The sequence below is a fragment of the Columba livia genome, chromosome 14, assembly GCF_036013475.1.
Source record: "Columba livia isolate bColLiv1 breed racing homer chromosome 14, bColLiv1.pat.W.v2, whole genome shotgun sequence".
NCBI lineage: Eukaryota > Metazoa > Chordata > Aves > Columbiformes > Columbidae > Columba > Columba livia.
In genome coordinates, this window is record NC_088615.1 from 5,302,134 (window position 1) to 5,323,032 (window position 20,899).

A 20,899-nucleotide genomic window follows, 5' to 3' on the forward strand; every position below is an offset into this window, starting at 1 on the left:
TTATTACAAAAAACTCACCGCCAAATGTCTCTTGTCACGAGCTGTGTAGTCTGCATCACAACTGGTCAAGTAATGGTCTCATGCTGGTGTCTTCTGACTCGGGGGCTTGGAGCTGCAGCACAGCCAAGCCTCTGCTCCCCTGACCCCAGCTTGTCTGCACTCCCAGAGTGGCGAAGTAACAGAATCTCTGGTTAGATATGCCCCATCTACTACCTAAACCACCTTTTTGGGTTTTTTTGCTTGTGTGATATACTTTGTTATGTAACTTATTGCAATAAACCAAAACAAATTGAAACAAAACAAAATCCTCTGCCTGTTGGGTGCATTAATGAGCACTCTCATTTCACACATGAAGAAAAATAATTACTTTTTATGTTACAGAATTGCCTAAACCACAAATGCAATTTTTCAGAAACAAAGGTTGGGTTGGTGTAAGTTTCTAATTACAGGTTGAAAGCTTCTAATTAAAAGGCATAAATTGGAAGAAACCCTTTCAACCAGAATTACAGAACAGGCTGCTAACATTGGGTATTATCTTGACATACTGTCATCAAGCCACGGAGGAGAAAAAGAAACAGAAACAAAGTGTTGCAGCTCTTCATTGGGACAACTAACACCACTTGCTACTTGATGCCCAAAAAAGTGCTGCCATTAGGAACACAGACGAGATGAACGCATCACATAAAAGGTTTGTGGGGACATCAAATTTCATAGCAACCCTGAGCCCCTGGAGCAGGGAGAAGGACAGCTTTATTGTCACCTGGAGGTAACAACTGAGGCTTAAATGGGCTTTTTCCTGAAGTTCTTACTTGTGTCTTGATGGTGGCAGGAGGACAAAAGCCACCTGGTAGGCCTAAAATTATAAAACCCGATGGAAAGATGGTACTTGAGTCAGCTAAAACATGCTAGATTAACCCATAAAATGTTCATTAACAGAGACATTATACAGTGCTCTACTTTGGGGTGACTTCCATGTGCCGTCAGTGGTTGGCCACTGGGTCAATTTGGGCCAAATCTCCACCACTTTCATGGCTTGCTCCTCTGCTCTACTTTGGAAGAAGAGTGCACCATACAAGATGTTTATCTTATTCTTCTGTTTTTTTGGGGTGTTAAGTAATCCTGCTGAGCAGACCAGCATGTCATCACTGACAGAGAAGATACTTTCTTGTGATAACCAGACACACTCAAACATGAAGGTTACTGGCCTGGATGCAGTGCTACACCAATATTGCAGTCATTATCATCAGTACTTCACATGCAGTCTTCTAAATCAGAACTGCTTTACAAAGAGATGAAATGTTGATATATATATTTCAATGTTTAAATTCATTTTAAACTCCATCTGTCAGGGGATTTTTACCTGCCATTTGGTCAGACATGAGGGAAAAGGGTCAGGTAGATTAAAATCTCACATGAGTAGCACACAGGTTCAGCCTATTGTGCTTTCTTCAGTGGTTATTTACTTTTTCTCCAATGATTTATTCTACTCCTTCTAAAAAGATTGGACTTAGTAGTAAATCACTTACAATAAGAAATATAGAGATAACAAAAGTAAAAAGGATTTGAAATGGTAGAATATAAAACCTGCTGGGAAAAAAAGGTCTGTCTGTATGCATCATCTAACTTGGTGGTGATATCCTTTGGAAACATGTACAGACTTGCCTAAGTGGATTTGAAGAGCTTATTTAGCATGACAAATTGGCTACAACCTGACGGCTATTTCTGAAAACCCATTTATAGACCTTCAGACACTCATACTGCTGTGGCACAGCTACTCATTGTACAGTCGATTTATAATGATTCCACCAAATTAAATCTTTATTAACAAACTTATTGACTCCGGCTTTGACTTTTTGTCACCCCTTTTAATTAACTGCAGTAATGAGACAAGCAACATCCAATAACAACTGACCAAACATTTTGTTTAAAACCTGCAGTTTATTTCAAGCAGCCTCACAAAAAATGAAGGCTGAATTGCTATTTGCTAAATGTCAATTTTCACACTCTGTTGAACCTTTTCTGAAGCTTGTCAACCACAAATCTGTAGTCATTTTTTCCCCCTCTGATCAGAGCTATATAGAGCACATAACAGGTTTTCAGTTGCTTTCCATTTTTAAGCAGATGTACCATTTTCTGTACCAGTATACTTCACAAAATGCAAATTGTAAATCTAAAGGGATACATATGCCAAAGTTGTGGCCTCTTTCACAGTCACATTTTACAGCAGCAATACAGTTGTGTGTCTGCATGCGTAAGGCCACAGAAATGATCCAAACTCCAATGATCCAAACCAGCCCATTATTATTCAACAATACTGCGCTATCCTGTTTCCAAATGTGCTGGGCTCGTGCTCAGAGCTAGGGAGCTGGTTCACCCTCCTGACCACTTGTTCACAGCCTTGTTCCCTGATTAGAGGCACAATTCCCATTCCCAGCTGCAATTCCCTGCCCCGCTGACTGGCACACAAAGCAGTCTCTCTTAATCACACGTGCACACATTTCCTTCTGCAAGCAACTATGACCATGAAAAGAGATGCAGGACTTGGCTCTAACGAGAAAAAAAATGCCTTTTACAGGATGAGAAGACTGGCAATCACTAAATTTGATGCTTTTTCCCACACTTATTACTACTTGCCAAAGCTGGCATGGCAAAGAGGGATCACAAAGACGTTGTCTAGGTCGGGATACTACCACCGAATAGGCTGGTAACGAGTGCGTAATCTGATTTCTGTCATAAACCAGCCTGGACATCAGCTTCTCAGTCCTGTATCAAACCAAGCTGAACTGAAACCTGCCTTTTAGCAAGACAGACAATTTTCAATAAGTATCCATTTGAAGATTCCTCTACACCCCTCTTTATAACACTGCTTCATAACGTATTTTGATAATCTGGAAAATTTTCCTCTGTGCAACTTACAATGTGCAACAGAGAACAGAAATATGTGGAAAATGAACACATCTTCTCTGGAAGAACACCAAGACAAAGCCAAGGAACAGGCAAGACCATTGAGGACAGAGATGGGGTGAGCGGCCCAGTGCTCTTCTGGGTTACTGGTTCTGAGCCTCTGCCATTTTGGCACTGAGGAGTTTGGCCAGGCCAATGATAAGGATGGGGAGTATTTGAAGAAGTTAATCTCAAAGCTCTTTGATAGCCTAGAACTAAAAAATCTAGTGGAGTTTTCCAACTAATTTCTTGCTTTCAAATATGACAAGGCAAATAGGTTGGGAAATGGTGCAGAGAAGAAAATAAAGGGATTGTGTGGGTGGGTAGAGGGAGGAATGGAGAAGAGAGAGAAAGAGATCGCCAAACAAACAAACAAAGCAAGCCAATTTACTGAAAAACTGAGTATAGAGATGTCTCCAAAGGGACTATTTTAATTCTGGGAATACGATATTTTGCAGATTCTTAGCATCAATTTGTCTTCAGCTAAAAATGAAACTGTTCTCTGTTTATATTTTTCATGTAATCACTCCTAAGTAAAATACACATTTTAAGGTAAGGTTTGGCAATCTTTCAAGAGAGATATGCTAGATGATATTTTCCTCAGCTAAAAGGGAGGCATCCATGTCACAGGCATCCATGCTGTAGGTTGTTGACTTTGTTTGTTTTAAGGCAACGAAATCTGTTCTCCAGCTCCTTGGGTCAACCACAGCACATGAGAAAATGATTTCTTGACTTCCATGAGGTTCCTTCCATCTTCCTTTGGGCAAGTCTACATTTTGACCGTAATCACCTCCCTTATATGACTTTTTAGCAGATAACAAAGAGACAAGTACAGCTGCTAATGGAAGAGGTCAAATGGAACTGAAATGAAATGAATAAAACAAAAAAGATGTCAGAAGAGTACCACTCAGTGACATAACCACTTCCCAGAACAGGTTTCATAGCTGGGAATTTAATTTCTTTTTACTCTATTTTATTTGGTTTTTAAAAACAGAGGCAGGCAGGTAGGAGGACTGGCTTTGTGGCTGAAGCACTTGAATTGAATTCCCAGCCCCATGATGAACTGCCTTTGTGACCATGGGCAAGAGCATTTAGAGCTCCTTGGGTTCACTGCAGTATAGCAGCGGTGGGGACAGCTCAGCACAGCCCAAGAGGAGTAATTCTTCTCAAGACAGCCAAGTGATACAGGAAACTCTTTGCTGCTGATTTGGTCTCTTATCCCAAATAGCAAGTGATAGGACCAGAGGAAATGGCCCCAAGTTGCACCAGGGGAGGTTTAAATTGAATATTAGGAAAAAATTCTTCCCAGAAAGGGTTGTCAGGAATCGGAACAGGCTGCCCAGGGCAGTGGTGGAGTCACCATCCCTGGAGGTGTTTAAAAGGCATTTAGGCGAGGTTCTTAGGGACATGGTTTAGTGCTAGAGTTAGATTAGGTTATGTCTGGACTTGATGATCCTGAGGGTCTCTTCCAACTCAAATGATTCTATGATTCTCCTAGCGCTCAAATCAACTCAAATGAAAATTTTCTCATAGCAGACTGCCACCTCTGCTGCAGAGCATGGCCCTGAGCCATTCTCTCCACAAGGAACTTCACCAGAAGGTCTTGTGCAGTGCAGTTGCCCCCAGGTACACAGAAGTAACCCCCCTGACTTCCCAAGTATGGCCTTTGAAAGACGTCAATAGAGTTACCTTGGAAACATAACATGGGAAAGGAAATTGGACCTTAAAATCAACCTTAATTCTTCCTTTGCATGGCCAAACAAAATAATAACAATAATGAAGAAACATTACAAGAGAAAAAAAAAAAAAGTTATTTTACTGCCTTTGAAACCAATAGCAATCACAGCTGTAAGGTGTAATTCTTTTTTCCTGGAATTCCTTCCTTTTTCTGAATTGCTGGCACCCTCATGGTATTTCTCAGCAGTCATGTTAACACTATATATTGATTGTCTGCTCAGTAGACAGCAGGAGGGCAAAATTAAAACTGGCAAGAACTTAAACTCTGTTTGGGTTCCTCCAGTATATGTGGAATATGGACAATTTTCTGTGTGCGGCCACCACTTCTAAAACTTTCCCAATGAAAATTACTGACAAGGTCTTCATCTGTGTCAGTAACCAAAGCCACCACGGGCCAGGCAAGGCAGAAGTCAGGGTATATTTCTTCCCTTCTCTTTAAAATGCTGGTGTGTTTCTGTTCTTTCAAGTAAAAAGTACATGAGATGTCTTCATTTCTACCATTCAAAGCTACCACTCTGCCAGGTTTCCAAATGTCACCTGCTTCCCACAGACGGAAAAATGCTACGTGCTAAGACTGCTCTGTTGCACCCCAAGCACGGGGAACACTGAAATTCAGCATTCCTTGTAACATCCCCAAGTCCCAGCAGCCAGGAGCAGTTAATTCCTGTTCCAGAATAGTGAATCCAGTCCTCACTTTCTGGCCCCAAGGAAAATCGTGTCACATCCATGCACCATGCTGAGAAGCCACATTCAACATTGGACCTTCCAGTCCAAACCAGTACCACTACGCACTTGCTAATGTTACCCAGCACCGGTGCTGGGATAAAACACTGGAGTGAGTAAATCTAAAAGATCATTTGTTTTGACATGGAATATCAAGCCTGCCATATAAAGCTCAGAGAAATCTATATGTCTGTATCAGAGAAATACAGCAGAAAACTTCCTTCAGATAAGTTTCCTTAGTAGGGAGGAGGTAACTGTATTTTATCTTCACATAGTATCTCTTGCTGGATCTTCTGGCCTAAATGATTTTCATTCTTACGTAACATGCCTCATTAATGCTCAATGGAAGGAACATATTTTGTCTCTGGACTCAATAAAACACAGACAATGGGATCATGAATCCCATCACACAGGCCTCTCAATAGAACCTGACTCTGACATAAACAGGAGGGGAGCAGGAGACAGCTGCCTCTTACAAGACTTGGAAATTGCCAAATAATTAATTTCTATCCTTTAGATAATATTAAGTTCACTGCAGTTCTTCCTTCCATCTCATTCCAGTGATTCCCACATTCCTCTTTTTTTCTTGTGTACTGCCATCACAGGATTCACCAGTATAAACATTTGCTGTTACCCTAAAAACAAAAATTTGCAATGTTCAATTTATAGGTCATGACAATAACAGAGTACCCAGGGCAAAACCACTGAAAACACACAACCCCCCTCAAACCAGTATAAATATACTCTGCCACTTCAAAAGAGTTCAAACAGCTTCATCCCAGCAGCACTGATGGTGGACAAGGCAGGACCTGCCTTTCCACAGCCTGCGGAGAGCCCAGCTCCTCCGAATGGAACGTCTACCCAGCTCAGCGCACGGTCGGCTCTGCAGGGACCAGCTCGGGCAGCTGGGACACAGAGTCAAACTCGGGCAAGCTTGTTATCCAGCGATGCTGACTACACTCCCAGCACGCTTCTACAGATGACAGTATACAGAGCATCTTTATCTCCTCTAAGGGCTATCTTTTATAAAGTAGTCACATCCTGACAGTCATGCTGCTTTAACTTGACTGTTCTAGTTAGAGTTGTAATGTGAGGAGAGCTTAAAGAGATATAACTGGACTGAACTGTTTTAATTGTTCCCACTAGACCTGTGCTCTGTGACCCTGGTCATCTATAGAGCCGTAAATATGAGCTTTGATTGGTGTTCCCATTGTGACTGGCAGGAGGAACACACTGGAGAGTGGACTAGGACCGCTTCAAGCAGGCAAGCAGCAACTGAAAATAATCAAGTTCAGAAACTCTGGGGACACTAATGTCACTGCAGGCCAGCCAACCTGGAAGATAAACATTGCTGGGCACTGTGAAAATGATTTTTCTATTTGCTTTCCACTGAGAGAGTGAACTAGACTACACAATAGGCACTGGGCTTGGCAAATTAGGCCGTGAGCTCTTCTGAGACAGATTTACCAGTCCTTTCTGCTGCTGGAGACGTCAAAGTTACCAGTGGGGACAGTCACATTTGTGCTGTGCACAGTTACTGTTGAGGAACAGGAACATCAGCCCTTGAGCTCAGTTAAACCCACACAGCAGACACAGCAGACGCACAGAGAACGTTACTACATGGAGCAACTCGAATAGTGGGAGCCTAAACGATCCCATGCAGAGCTGCCAGGTGCCTGGGCTGTCCCTCTCCAGTGCCAAAGCCAGCATAGCTACTTCTGCAGCACCCTGCATCGTGCACCAAGTGTGGAAATGGGAGACGTTTGGCATCCCACTCCAGAAGGGAAAGGACCTGGTGGATGCAGTCAGGGAGAGGAATACAGCTTGTCCCGCAACCATGATGTCCAGCTCTCACTGCACTCTGTGCTGGGAATACAGAAATAGAATTCAAATAGCTCTAAACTCTCCTATTTTAACATAAGAAATGGTAGGTTTTCAGGAAAAAAGCAAAGACGCATGCTGGTGGCCTGCGTACATATAAAAGCAGCTCCGGAATATTTATATTAGCAGAGCGCACAGCAGGAAAAGCCGAGCTGTGCTAATGGCAAAGCTGCCAGAATATTTCTGAGTGACTTGCCCAATGCCACAGCGTGATGTGCTTGCTGGCTGCCCGTCCACATGCACCTTCATTAACTCCTCAGTGATCAGAACCTTACACATCACAGAAGAATGGAATTTACACATGGTAAAAATCTAGCTATAACACTGAAACAACAGCCTCACCATCTCTGTTGAGAATATTAAGGTTTGAGAAAGGAAATAGCTGTTCTACCCTTGAGGATAAAGCAGTAAATATTCAGAGGAAAGTAACATTGTGTATAACTGTCTACATTTGTACACTATCCAAAGTGTTTAATCCACAAGTAATAAACTCTTTGGACTTTGGCACTGTGGCAACTTTAAGGCCAAAAGAAAACAGACAAGTCAATAAAAGAACAAGGCATTGCATCTCCCTCACTACCTATAGCACTTTTGCATATGTGCATAGGTGTGTTAAAAACACATGGTAAATCCGACATACTAAGAAGTCCAGATTACACGGTCTTTTATGAGAAGAAGTTCAGTGGCATCCCAGAGGGACACGCCATACTATGCTCATGCATTAATTGATCATCCCAGTCTCTTCCCTTTGCCTCTAGCCTCTCACTGAAAGTAAATCCCATAATTTTTCAAGTAGTTGAGTCAGATTTGCAAAGTCAGCACATTCCTATAGTGGCCACAAGCATTTAAACCATCAACTGCTTTTTTTCTAAAAGTTTGATTCCATTTTTTTTTTTTAAACCAAATAGATAATGCCAGCATTGCCCAACATGCTAACATTCTTTTTTAAAATGACCAGCTCATGACCCTGATATTTATACAATATGGACCATCATACTCCAAAAAAATCAGGCATAAAAAAAATTGAATTTCTTAAATTACATGCTCAATTGTCTTAAGTTACTTTTGGAAATATTGACTAATAGTAGTCATTGCCTGTTCTCCTTCACTGTTAATCTCTTTCAGAAAATGTGCTTCTTGAACTGTAGAAAATCACCTTTTTTAAGAAGAATTTTGCATTTTTCTGACTGCAGCAAACTATATGGAGAGTGGCTGACAGGTTCTGATGGATAACACAGACACCAGCAGCTTCCCAGAATACTCAGCTCCAAAAAGAAGGAAGCTCTGCAGAAGTGGTCTAGATAGCTCCATAAATCAATGCCACACTGATAATTCCTTACAGCTACTAAAAATCAAGGGATGGTCAATTTTAAGGATTGGTTCTACAAAAGTCTTGTGATCGTTCTTTTAAGAGAGCCACAATCTCCATTTGGAGAACCATTATACGCAAGTATTCAGTGTCTCTGATGAAATCCCAGCCTAGCTCTTGAAGGCTAATTTTGCTATTCATTACTCTAAGTAAAAGCACAGCCAAAGTTGTTTCTTTTGTTTATATCAAGTTACCTTTTTAAAAAATATTTTCCCCCCTGAAAATTCAAGCCTAATAATGTATGTAATTTATCGTGGAATAGTTCAGTCACATTGGTAGATTAGCCAGTGCTGTAACCGACCAAAGCCTGGACAAGGGAAGCCAAACATTAATGAAATAGCACATGCTTGGCTTCACTCAGAAAGAGAGAACTGGAATCCAGCTGGAGGAAAGCTTCTTCAAAGAGATGATCATGAAACCAGCACTCACTTTGGCATCACACAGACACTGTGACGTACTACGTGAGTCAGAGAAGCACTTTTAACGTGTACCTGAACACCTTTGCCTGGAGAACTCCCATTGCATTGACACTGATTCCCCTTGCAGGTCACACCAGTTCACAAGCTATGATGCAACATCATTGAAAATGTGCATGTATTTATTAGAGGTTACAGCATAAAATAAGCAGGCACCTTGAAATATATTTCAGACTGTGATGGCAGGCAGAGTGATTGAATATATGTCAGAGGTTTAGGGTGAACTCTGAAGTGTCTTAATTTAAGAGGCAGCATCCTTTTTCATGGACATCCTTTATTGCTTGATTTATTCTATCTATCTGTAACTAACCTCTAGACTCATAGATTTAGACTCCTGGTGTGATGTTGCCTGAATGCCATCCACATCAGAGCTCTGCAAAATGTTCTGACAAAGTCATTGCTTGGTCTTCTCTCACTGTTCAGAACAATGCCAAGGCATGGAGAGATTAAATGATACCCCACTGCTCAACTGTGAACCCATAAAATCAAGATATTTAGTGGGTATTTTAGAAAATTTGTCACATGCTAAGGAGGAAAGGACTATGAGAGATTTAGTGCACCATTTTCCACTCTCTTTAGCTGTATTGCCCTTGATGCTTTTTTTTGCAAAGAATTAGGCATGACCTGATAGTTGGGATGAGGAACTGTGCCCAAGTGAATGAAGAATTACTCTTTTCCTGATACAATCAGTCTGATCATCCCATAGAGAAAATCCTGAGCATTTATGGAAGTGTGCAGCATTCTGTACTTCAAAAAAATATTAGTGAATTAAGCCATGAAGTATGATATACACCTCATGGTTTGGATTTGGTGAGGGACGGAAATGCATCGCCCAAATCTCCAGCAGCTTCTGCTCCATGGGAACAAGAATTGATTATCTGGTATTGAAAGGTTTGGAGGCTTTAGACAGAAATGAACAGCAATTACAAAGGACTTAATTTTTGTACCCTAAAAGGCTCTGTCAGAAATGTCATTTGTAATTAATTAGAAGTGTATAAACCAGAAAAAGCCTGTTAATAAAGTCAAGTAGTAGTTTTTAACCCAGACAACTCTGGGTTTCAACCACTGGCTGAAAGCTCAGGACCTTTCCACAGGTTTCTCTGTGCTTTCCAGGTGATCCCTCTGGCAGCACTTGAGATTCCAAAGTGAAATTCTCCGGGTTTATAAAAAAAATTCCATCTTAAGACACATCTCCTCAGCTGATTCTTGTAAGATATCCTGTTTTTTCTAAAGAGACTTTTATTGCAATATGAATTTATTACAAACCATTTCACATGCACACATTTTCAATCACACCTTGTGGGTCATAAAAGAGAATTTAATCTCAGAAACCTTAGGAAGCAATAATATTCTTTAACCTCTGGCATTGCATGAGAAGATACTGCATATTTTTTATCAAAATGAACAGCTCTAATAATCTTCCATTACTATCCATTTATATTTATTACTCCTTCATTAAAGTTAAGACACCAAATCCTTAATCAAAAAATTTAAATTGACATTTTACTTCTTTCTCCGTCTTTTCAAAGGTCAATGCTTAAGGAAGTGGACAAGACATGACATATTTTTATCATTGCCACACAGTTCAGCACTAGCAGCATAAACCCTTTGTGCCTTGCTTTTTGCCATTATTATATCAAATATAAGCAGATTTTCACTGAGTTCACTGGCAGGGAACATCTCCTTACAGCAGCACATCCCCTCATTATCCAGCTCTCTCAGCTGTTCTCCAACTCACCAGGAGGCCATTTCCCCTCTGCTTTACAACCTCTTTTACGATCCTTGATGGCCTAAGTTTTGGGGTTTTTTTGATTTACTTTCTTGCTCGATTCCCCAGTGTCACTTCATAACATGTCTTCAGCCAGCCTTCCCACAACTGTCCTTAATGACATGAAACCAGGCAAAGAGGGAGAGAATGTGTTTTTGTATTGTGGAAAGCAAGACAGAACTCATGAACCGAGGTCAACTTAACAGGAGAGACAGGAATTGCATCTGATTTCAGCTGTGGAAACAGCTGCCAGGAGGGTCCCAAGAGCCCAACACCCATTCATGTTACCCTACCCTGGGGAAAAGCTCTTCTCCTGCAGCTACTGCCCACACCCTGGGAGAGTTGCTCCATCTCTAGAGAACCGAGCCGCCTTTCTGAACTTGTTTGTCAAGCTTTCTTGGAGCCACTTACCTGTTTTTTGGCTATTACTGGGTTGAAATCACATCTCTGCAATCCTCATCACCTGCCCGGCCCCAGAGCCACACAACATCGTGTGAAACACACGCTTGTAAGTCCGGCTTTTTCTACCCAAGGACACAATGTCCTTGTGCAGCTGAAGCAAAACATGGCATTACTTTACTTGCCAGCAATGCTGTGTGTATATACTGAGGTGTGTATTTATAGCAGCCACCTCTGCTGATGGAAGAAATGGCAGCTGCTGCTTTGCAGCATTGCACCAGCAATGCTCCACTGTTAATATGGTGCTTTCACATGTTCGGCTTCAAAAAAACTGCTGCTTTTTTTTCAGGGAGCCACAGCAATGCCAACTCAGCTGGGAAGCAGAGCAGGGGACTGGTGACTGCAGAAGTGTCAGCAGAATCTGGAAATGAGGCGACCAAGTCCAAGGGCTCATGACTTTACTGAAACAGAGAAGAGACAAGAAAGCGGAACCCCCTGCCAGCTTCCGCTTGTGCTGCTGGCATAAGTGGCTTCTGCTTTTCCATTTCCTCCCTTCATGGGACATGAGCGTGTGCAAGGTGCAAGATGGGTCACCAACCACCTCCAGCCCAACATTCCTGAGCCCAGGAAGCACATGGCAGCACACAGCTAATGCTCACACACTAACATATTATTATCCTCCCAGATGAAGCAGACAGCAGGGGAGCAATTGTGGGTTGCGCAGGGGTCCCCAAAGAGGGACACAGGTTTGCCTGCTGAGTGTCCTCAACCGCCATGTGCTGCTTCCACGCTGAGAGGCAGAGTTGAGTTCAAACACCATTCGAGAGTAGGCAGTGATGCTCCTCAAGTATGACTTCAGCAATGCTACTGAGTTGGAAATCATCACTATTCAAAGCAGCCAGAGGTGCCACAATAACCCATGGGATAAATCCATATGGCAAAATACATATGAGGAGTAGAGCAGCAGCAGCAGCCATGGCACATTAAGAAGAAAAAATCTATTCCAGTCATGAGGAAATGACACAGCTACTCCTGTTTGGCCTAGAGAAGGAAACTCTATTCCACATGAAACATAAACTCAGAATAAAGATTCTGTAGGCACAGTGAATATTTATAATTTCTCTAAATAAATACACAAAATATTGCTTTCAAAAGAAAGGGTCCCATTATAGTTATGGACACATTTTTATCCTCTCTTTAACAGGGTTATGCAACAGCTACTAATCCCTGACTACAGTTTAAAGTAAAATTAGTGTATTTGTAAAAATGTCCTTTTTAATCACTGTGGACTTGTATAGCTCAAAGTACCTCGCTCTCATTAAATAGTAAGTCTTATTGCCTTGATACAGCCAAACCCTCTGGCATCAGCAAGAAGGAAACAAAACCCTGAGGAACTCTGCACTTTGGTGGGAAAGCGTCTGAGTTGTCCTTCCCCATTTCATAGCAGGTTAATGAGGAGACTGTGTTAAACAGTCGGCTTTAAGGAAGCTGGTTTGTAACCGCTGCGGTGCCCGCGCTGGGCTGCGCAGCGCTGTGGGGAGCTGGGTTTGCCAGAGGGCTCCCAGGCTCATCTGCGAAGCCCCAGCAGAGAGACAGTCCTTCCTTAAAAGCAGGTACCAAGTGCTGAGTAAGGCAAAGATTTTTATTTTGCCTGCTTTGCTCTTCACTTCGGGTTTTAGAAACGCGAGATACACAGCTGGAGAGAAGTATAAAGGGATAGAGAGAAATATTAAAGAAAACTGTGTATTTTTCTACCCAAAAGCAAACATAGTGCTCAGTGGATTACATTTCTCTCATTTCTTTAAGATAAGCACAGTGTTCAAAGCAAAATCTCCTTCTCTTCTGAGCTATTCAGTCATTTTGAACATGATTACATTCTAAATATCACAGTATTTGCAAAGGATTTGGATCACAGTGATAGGTGGGTAAGGTGCTTTCCTTGCCACCTTGCTCAATATCCTTGGTACAAATAGCTCTATCTCAAGTACAAATGTTATGATAAAACACTTGTTATTGAGCCTCTCACAGAGCGTCACAAACGCCGCATCCCAGACCAGCACAGTGACCGATTCACAGTGCAGCATCTCCCAACCACCCTACACAACTGCAGCACCAGCCAGACTCTGCTGCACAGCAAACGTGTTGCCCAGCTTACACCGACACAAATGCTGGTTTCCCTGCCCTTTGCTCTGAGTCGTTGTCCAATAATTGCTTTTAGGACACTTAGGTCTGCAATTGACTTAGGTCAATAACCTGCAGCTTCAGGACACCCCCAAAATGGTCCCTAGAGCCTGCAGACCAGGTGTTTCTCCCAGGGCACAACCAATAAGATATGTCATTCCAGAACACGGTAGCTCTCTTTAATCCTTATCAAAATGTAAATGAAAGACAACGTTTTCTATAAACATCCACATTCTAGAAGCTAAAGGGTATTTTGATTATTTTCTGTAAGACCGTCCAAAAACCAAGACCTCAGGGAGCAGACTAACCTACAAGACAGATACATCACGTTACATGTGTCACCACATCCTTTTCATCAGTGTATAGTCAATATTCTGTATTATATGAATAACTAATTAGTTTCACAACTTACTTCCACAAATGTCATTGCAAAATCTATCTGAGGAATGTCATCTGCACTTGAGAGAATGACAAGCATTGTAATGAAGTATCAAGCCATTTCACCAGTGTGAGTCTGTCACGGAGTGTGAAATGGCTATAATTCATATTTTTAAGACCTTGCATTTATTAGCATCTATTTTCCACTCAAGGTTAGCGGTATGCTGCATGGAGAGTTAAAAAAAGCAAAAAAAGCTCACATTTTTGTTATTCAAATGAATATACGTGCATGTCTAACTGTACAGATTGGCCACACCGATAGGGTTTCTTCCAAGTCCCAGAGGACTTGTGTCTCACACACCTTTGTGAATGGCTCTCGAAGGTTAGATGAATGCTTTGATTATGGAGCAAGCAACATTCTGCTGTTGAAAGCTAATGACAACCCTGGGCACAAAACACCTCAGCAGGATACAGATCTTGTATACAAGAAAGATATTCAATCTGAGATAACAGTCAGGATTGATGATTAATATCTCCCAGAAAAAGGCTCTGTTTGCGTTAGAAAACCCCTATAGAATAAATGCAGAAAGAGAATAATGAAGCAGGCTGTTTTGTTAAACTGGTCTCTGTCTGGTTTCTCTTATTTTTCTTTCCCCTCTAGCTTGAGCTTATTGCATTTTTTACTTCGGCCATATACTGTGTTGGAAATACCACCATGCCAGGCTCTCCTTCCTGCCAAGCCTGCTTTCACCATCCATAAGCCCTGTTTGAAGAGGATCTGCCTGTCTATGGACAAACCCTATTAGCAGTGCCGTGAGCAGAGCTGAGCCATGATTTATCCGCCTGGGATAAGTCAGCAAAGCTCTGTCAACACCTCTGCCATTTCCCAGGCATCTGCCTCCTGAGCATCTCATCCATATTTGGGCTTCACCTGCTAAAACCAGGGAAGGAATGGACACCAAGAGCTAAATCCCCTCTTTCTGGTGCTGAGTGTGAAAGAGGTGAAGGCCATTAAGAGAAGATTTGCTGAGTTAAGGAAAGGGAACAGCAACCGTCCTCTCCTCTTCTTTGCAATAGAAATATTTTGACAGGTGGAAAGTGCCAGAAATCAACTGCCTCCTTAAGTCCAAGCCTTATATCTGATGGTTTAAAGAAATCTCATCACACTGCCCACAAGAAGCTTATGGAAAAGACTGCCTTTGATTTGGGAGGGCTCTGGCTTGTCTTCTATAACAGATGAACAAGCAGCAGCTTTGAAGGGACATCAGCAGGAGGAAAGGCTAAAGCAAAGTGGCCACAGCTATGAAATGAGTGTGAATTTTTCTCTGAGAAAGTCTCATCCAACAGCAAGCACTTCAGGAAGCCTTAGATGTCACAGGAAAATTGTTAGATCAGATGTGTTTTAGAATTCAGAGAGTGATGAGGACTTCTGGCATTCCAAACAAACTCATCAGAGTCCACTTATATCAGCTTTAAGTTTAGAAACCAGGAACCTGTTCTCTCATTTTCACTGTACACTAAAAGATATGCGTTGACTTTGGTGGAGACAGGTATATAAATCCAACCCAACTATGTCACATGAAAACAGTTATCTTTGTTACAACGTGGAAAGTAAAGCTCATCCCAAGGCAAAGACTGCTGTCTTTTAGGCTCTTAAGACTTCCAAAATTATTTGGATTGTACTGTTATAACAGAGAAAATAATTGCATCCTTTCTGGTAAACCAATCAGAAAATAACACCAGCTAGATACAAGGCTACATTGGCCATTTTTCCCTGACACCTCACAGGAATCCCCAAGTGTTTGCTGTAAACTAAACATTGTTTCAGCATCACATACTAGTGTTATATAAATTACTTCCATTTCTCACCAATTACTTCCTCTTTCATACCATTCATTTTTTTCATTTCCTCTAATTTTTCTTCTCTTAATCTTTATTAATGTAATGGGTTTTGGACAGAAACATTATTTGTGCTTATACTTATTGAAAATGTTTCTGCTGCCTTGTGAAACACAGCTGAGAGAAACCTTAATGTGATAAGAATTATTGTTTTGCAAAATGAATATCGTTACATTATCGGAGCACTGTATTTAAATTCCTTTTTGTTACAATAGGTCTCACTTGGACTATTTGGATAGTTCAGTACTGTACATGGTAAAGTAGAATTGCACTAATAAAATCAAGCTGCAAGAACATTTCATCTGCCATTTGGTACTTTCAGTGCTTCATAATTAACTTTGGTCAAAAATTACCCCTTCAAGCCCAAGGGATTAATTCTCCCTTAACTATATTTGTGCACTACAGCAAAAACAGTCATCCCTTGGTTTCCAGGCTTTGGATGAGCAGTTTACTGCATTTTCAACCTATGATAACTGTGGATGAATTCCAGGTGTGTGCTTGCCCCTCATGGAGATAATTTCATGCTGTCTGATTTCTTTTCATTTAACTCTGGGAACACAAATGCCCTAAACTAGGTTTCCCTGCTCCGGGTGCCTCTGCCCAGCATGACTTGGCATGGGAGGCACCTATGTTAGTTCTGAGCCCACGGACCTGCTCCCAGCATACACCTTCCCAGCACTTCACACATTAATAACATCCTCCTGATCATTCTTCTTATATTGGATCACCCACTTTTTAATCCCCTCCTGCTAAAATATTTTCCTTCTTCCTTACTCATTGGTTAGTCTAGCCCTTATCCCTCACCTTGGAGGATGCGTCAGTGGCAATGAAAGTGCTGATCTTGTTAGCCTCCTTGGCATATATTTGCCTTTTGGAAGAAGATAAATAGAGGAAGGCAAGTGATTTGTGCCAGTGTCAAGCGGAGGCTCTCAAGACAGGCTTTTACCAAGTAACCTGGGTGCTCCTAAAATAATCCAGTGATAAAAAGTCATCTTGAATTCAACTTTTATACACAGGCAATCACATTACTGTGTGTCAAAGACACCAGCCTGCATTAAAAAGTTAATGCAGATTACTACAAATATTTCAATATCTTAACAAATCTCCCAAGCCCTCCCCCTAAACTATTTTGGGATGATACTGAATAGCAATGTTAAACATTCCAAGAATTTGAAGTTAATTTGGATTTGTTTGCTTTCCCTTTTTACTGTTATTAAACAGTTTAAAACCCAATGAACAACTACCAAAAATTACTTTAAATAAATACAAACATAAAAATGCTCACAGAAGCGTATAAAGCAGTTTTTCAACCATCTCTTGTTCTTAGGTCACTATTAAAGAATATTCTAGATCCCAAATAGGAAACACGAACTTTTAATGAATCAACAGGACAGTTAATAAGACTCTGCACTAAATAAGACATTTATAAGCTCTGGCATTCCTACTACAACTGATACTGAATAGGATTTTTTTAAACCACACAAGTCTGGCTGCAGCATGGGAGGGCACCACCTGAGGAGACTCAGGAGCACCAAAGTGCAGAGCTGGTTCTAACAAGGACCCAGCCAATTCTCACAGCTTTGCTATGGGCTTAGCACATAAGAAAAAAGCTACATAGATATTGCCACCTGAATTTTCTCCATCTAAACCATTGCAAACAAAAGTGTTTTAAAAAGGGCGCTTGGAAAAGAGGACCGCACCTTGCCTGTTCTCCAGGGTGTTGACCACCTTGTAGAGCAGCTGGTTACGAATACATGAATTAAGCTGTATGAACAGAACACAACTTGTCTGTTAAATGGGGACACAAAGTCTGTTGAGAACATGTGCACCATCACTTGAAGCGTGTCAGTCTTCATGACACATGGGCGTGACTGGAGGCCTTTGGGAGATGGGAGGAAAAGAAAGAGAGAAATGGAAGCGATTGGCATGATGGCATACTGCCCATCTTGTGGGGGAAATCAGCCTGTCTGTGAAGGAGACGAGCAAGGGAAAGAAGACATACAGATGGTCTGACTCCCAGTGGTGACAGGAGCAGTTGGTCTCCTCTCTTTCCAATAGTGACAGTCACTGTCACCTTATTTTGAAGTCTCCTAACGAAAAAGTGGGAGTCAGTGCGGTACTGAAAAGAGCAAATGGATAAATCACGTAACTAATTGTAACCATTTGGTCTAAAAAGAGTGATGGAGGTTGGTGGCGTCTGGTGACAGCCTGCAATAGCTGAATATGCACTTTCCCACCCCAAGAACTTCAGACTAAGGAGGAAAGAAAGTTTCCACTATTTATTACAGAAAAAGGTCTTTTAGAGCCAAACCAGCTACTGAGCGCATGTTTTTAATGCTGCTTTCCTAGCAGTGTATGACAGCTCGGGACCCACAGCCTGCCATCTCATTCAGTCCCATTTCACCGCAGCATCTTTTTAAATAGGCCAAAAGGACACCTTATGCACACACACTGCTATTAAAAATAGGAAGGTGCTAAAAAACATTCCCCCAGCATAAGATTATTTTCTCTGTTAACTCTGTACTGCACCCAAAAGGCCCCACTTTATCCAAGAAGCAGCCACTGCTCCAACATGTGTATGTGTAGAGAGAGTGACGGATGGTTCTTGGCTTGGCGAGGAATAGAGCATTTGCTCTTGGGAAACCTTGCGTTCTCCACCCAGTGCTACCACTGGCTCTTTTCTGCTGAGGGTGGTGGAAAGAACATTTCTTTTTGCCAAGATAAAACTTTCAGTAGCACGCAAAATGTTTTAGGACCCTGCAGGACTTTCTTTTCAAAGCAAATCCTATTCAATGAGTTTCCTTTAAAGCAAACCAAACCAAACCACAAAAAAAAGAAAAACCACAAAAAAACCAACAGATTTTTAAAGGATTTTTTTCATCCAGCCCACTAATTTCAAAGAAAGTCAGTTATCTAACAGCTCTCCACATAAACTGAGTGAAATAACAACATGAATTTAAAGCAAACTGAATACACTGAATGAAACCTTAGCATGGATACTGCTATTAATTCATTTCTATTTCATTTAGCTTAATTTTCATTGGAACAGAAGCATACTCAATAAGATTAAGGCCATTTTAATTCACATTTGTCCTCTCTAATATGACACTCTATACTTATTTAGATTAAACTCCCCTCCCATGTTTATAAAAGTCCTAAGTAACCACAAACTTGGACCTAAATCTTGCATCTCTTTTGCACTACTGAAAATGGGCCCGTTTTCTAAGTTATTTAGATGTATTGGATATTTTAACCATGATCTTGATTTTTTTTTTTCTTTTCTGAAAATGTCAGCAAAGATGGGCAGTGCCAGAAAGTCTTTGTCACCCGAACATCACCTACAAACCCACCCACCCCCTGACTGCTTTGTTTGCTCGCTCTGCCCAGAAAAACAGAGAGTCCATGCATCTGCATCCCCTCACCCTGCCCTCCCCAGGCTCATTCCACCCCAGTACATGTCAGGCTGAGCAAAGACCTTATTTTCCTCTTTTTTTTTAGAGGAACTATATAGCAAGATTGGGAAAACCACAAGGCAGAGTTAAAGTCACTGCTCAAAGAAAGCAAACTTTCATAACAAACTGAATCACACCACTTGTTGCCTGACATCTGATCCCCAGAGTGCAAAATGGGAACAATTAGAGTGTTTGAAGAGAGAGAAAATGAAAGATAGTGATAGGCCCAAGGGAAGGCAGCCAGGATATACTTCATCTTTCACAGTGATCTAGCTGGGCCATAACCATCCCCAGTATCAGAGCAGAGAGAGTTAATGAGGGGTCCTCTCCCATCTCCGTGCATCTGCAGTAAATCTGCACTGTTCGTGCACAACTTCAGCTGTCTCAAGGTTGCTTCATCCCCAGAAGTTTCCAGGAGAGGAGAGTTTTCAACCCAAAACCTAAGGAAAAGATGTCCTTCTGGAGATTTTTTTCACCTTTTCTCTCTCTCCCTTTGTGAAGAAGGATAATTAGGGCATTGATGGCAAACCCCTACAGCCCTCTGGGTCAGAAGACACCAGGAGATGTAGTCAATAATTTATTAGACCATATGATTAGTCTCTTTTCAGAGGCTAGTCATCCAAACAAAATTGTAGTGCCACACTTATCTTTTTTTTAAAAAAATAAATGCAATGCCCAGCATTAGCTTGAGGGCAAAGCTGGTTCTCAGGTGTGCTGTTTATTCCCTTCTGATACATTGCTGTCACCAAGCATCATCTCTGTGAGTGTCAGCAGGAACATGCATGCACAGCTAGACCCTGTGTAGGTCAGGGAGGGTTTGCATTTCTGCAAGACACATAATGCTGGAGAGCATTATCCTTTTGCTTGCTGCTACTCCCCATGATTCAGCACGGACTCCCTGCACAACCAGGAAAAGATTTCTCTATTTTTCTTAAAAGGCTAAGCCCAGAATAAGCAGAGCATGTTACAGAAGAGAAACTATGCTCTCCTGACTTTTAGCTCGGACAAATTACGTGTAAACACAGCAGGTCCCTGCTCTTCCATAGCATCCCCTTAGTGATGCCTTCCAAAGTGAACCCCAAGCTCTTATGCAAAAGCAGAAATGATGCCCAGCAGTATGCGCAACTCCAACAAGGTGCCACTGAGTTACCATTAAATCATATTCCAAAATTTACCTTAGTTCCTTGAAGGGGTCTGCCCTGACATTGGGAGTTTCTATAGATTTAGGGAACACTGTGCCTTCTGCTCCTGAAATCACAAAACAAAACAGAAGACAAATCGTAAACATTATAAGCTGTTATCAGGGGAGTGATTGTCAAATCATACCTAGGTGCAATTTAACCCATCGCCTGACCCCATTTCTCTCTTGCACACTTCCCTTCTGTCCCCAGGAAAAGCCAGACCTTGATCATCTGTAATCAGTTGCCTTGATTATGACTGGGATTTGCCTGTAAACTGCACTTCTGGCTGTAAAGCTGCTGCTTGAGCCCTGACTGTGCAACGTGTTTGCTGACCCAACTGATGCAGGGAGCTTGGAAAAGATACCCCCTTGGTAACCAGGTATCTAATCCAGTTACAGCCCTCACTAATGAACCTGGATGCATGTAATGAAATTATTTCTTTTGCTGGGCTCTGAGAGATATTCAAAGGAGAAAACCAAATTTTAGGTCGATCGCTGCAAACACCTCTCAGG

The 20,899-nt window shown here is 41.6% G+C and overlaps 1 protein-coding gene across 8 annotated transcripts in view; it reads right to left on the reverse strand.

The window, feature by feature from the left end:
- SGCD (sarcoglycan delta) overlaps positions 1-20,899 on the reverse strand; it is a 326,687-nt gene that overhangs the window by 19,119 nt on the left and 286,669 nt on the right. For all 8 annotated transcript variants that reach the window (XM_065029705.1, XM_065029700.1, XM_065029701.1 and 5 more), the window contains one exon: positions 20,382-20,454. In XM_065029705.1, coding sequence (XP_064885777.1) covers positions 20,382-20,454 — 73 coding nt within the window. The remainder of the gene's footprint in view (positions 1-20,381; positions 20,455-20,899) is intronic.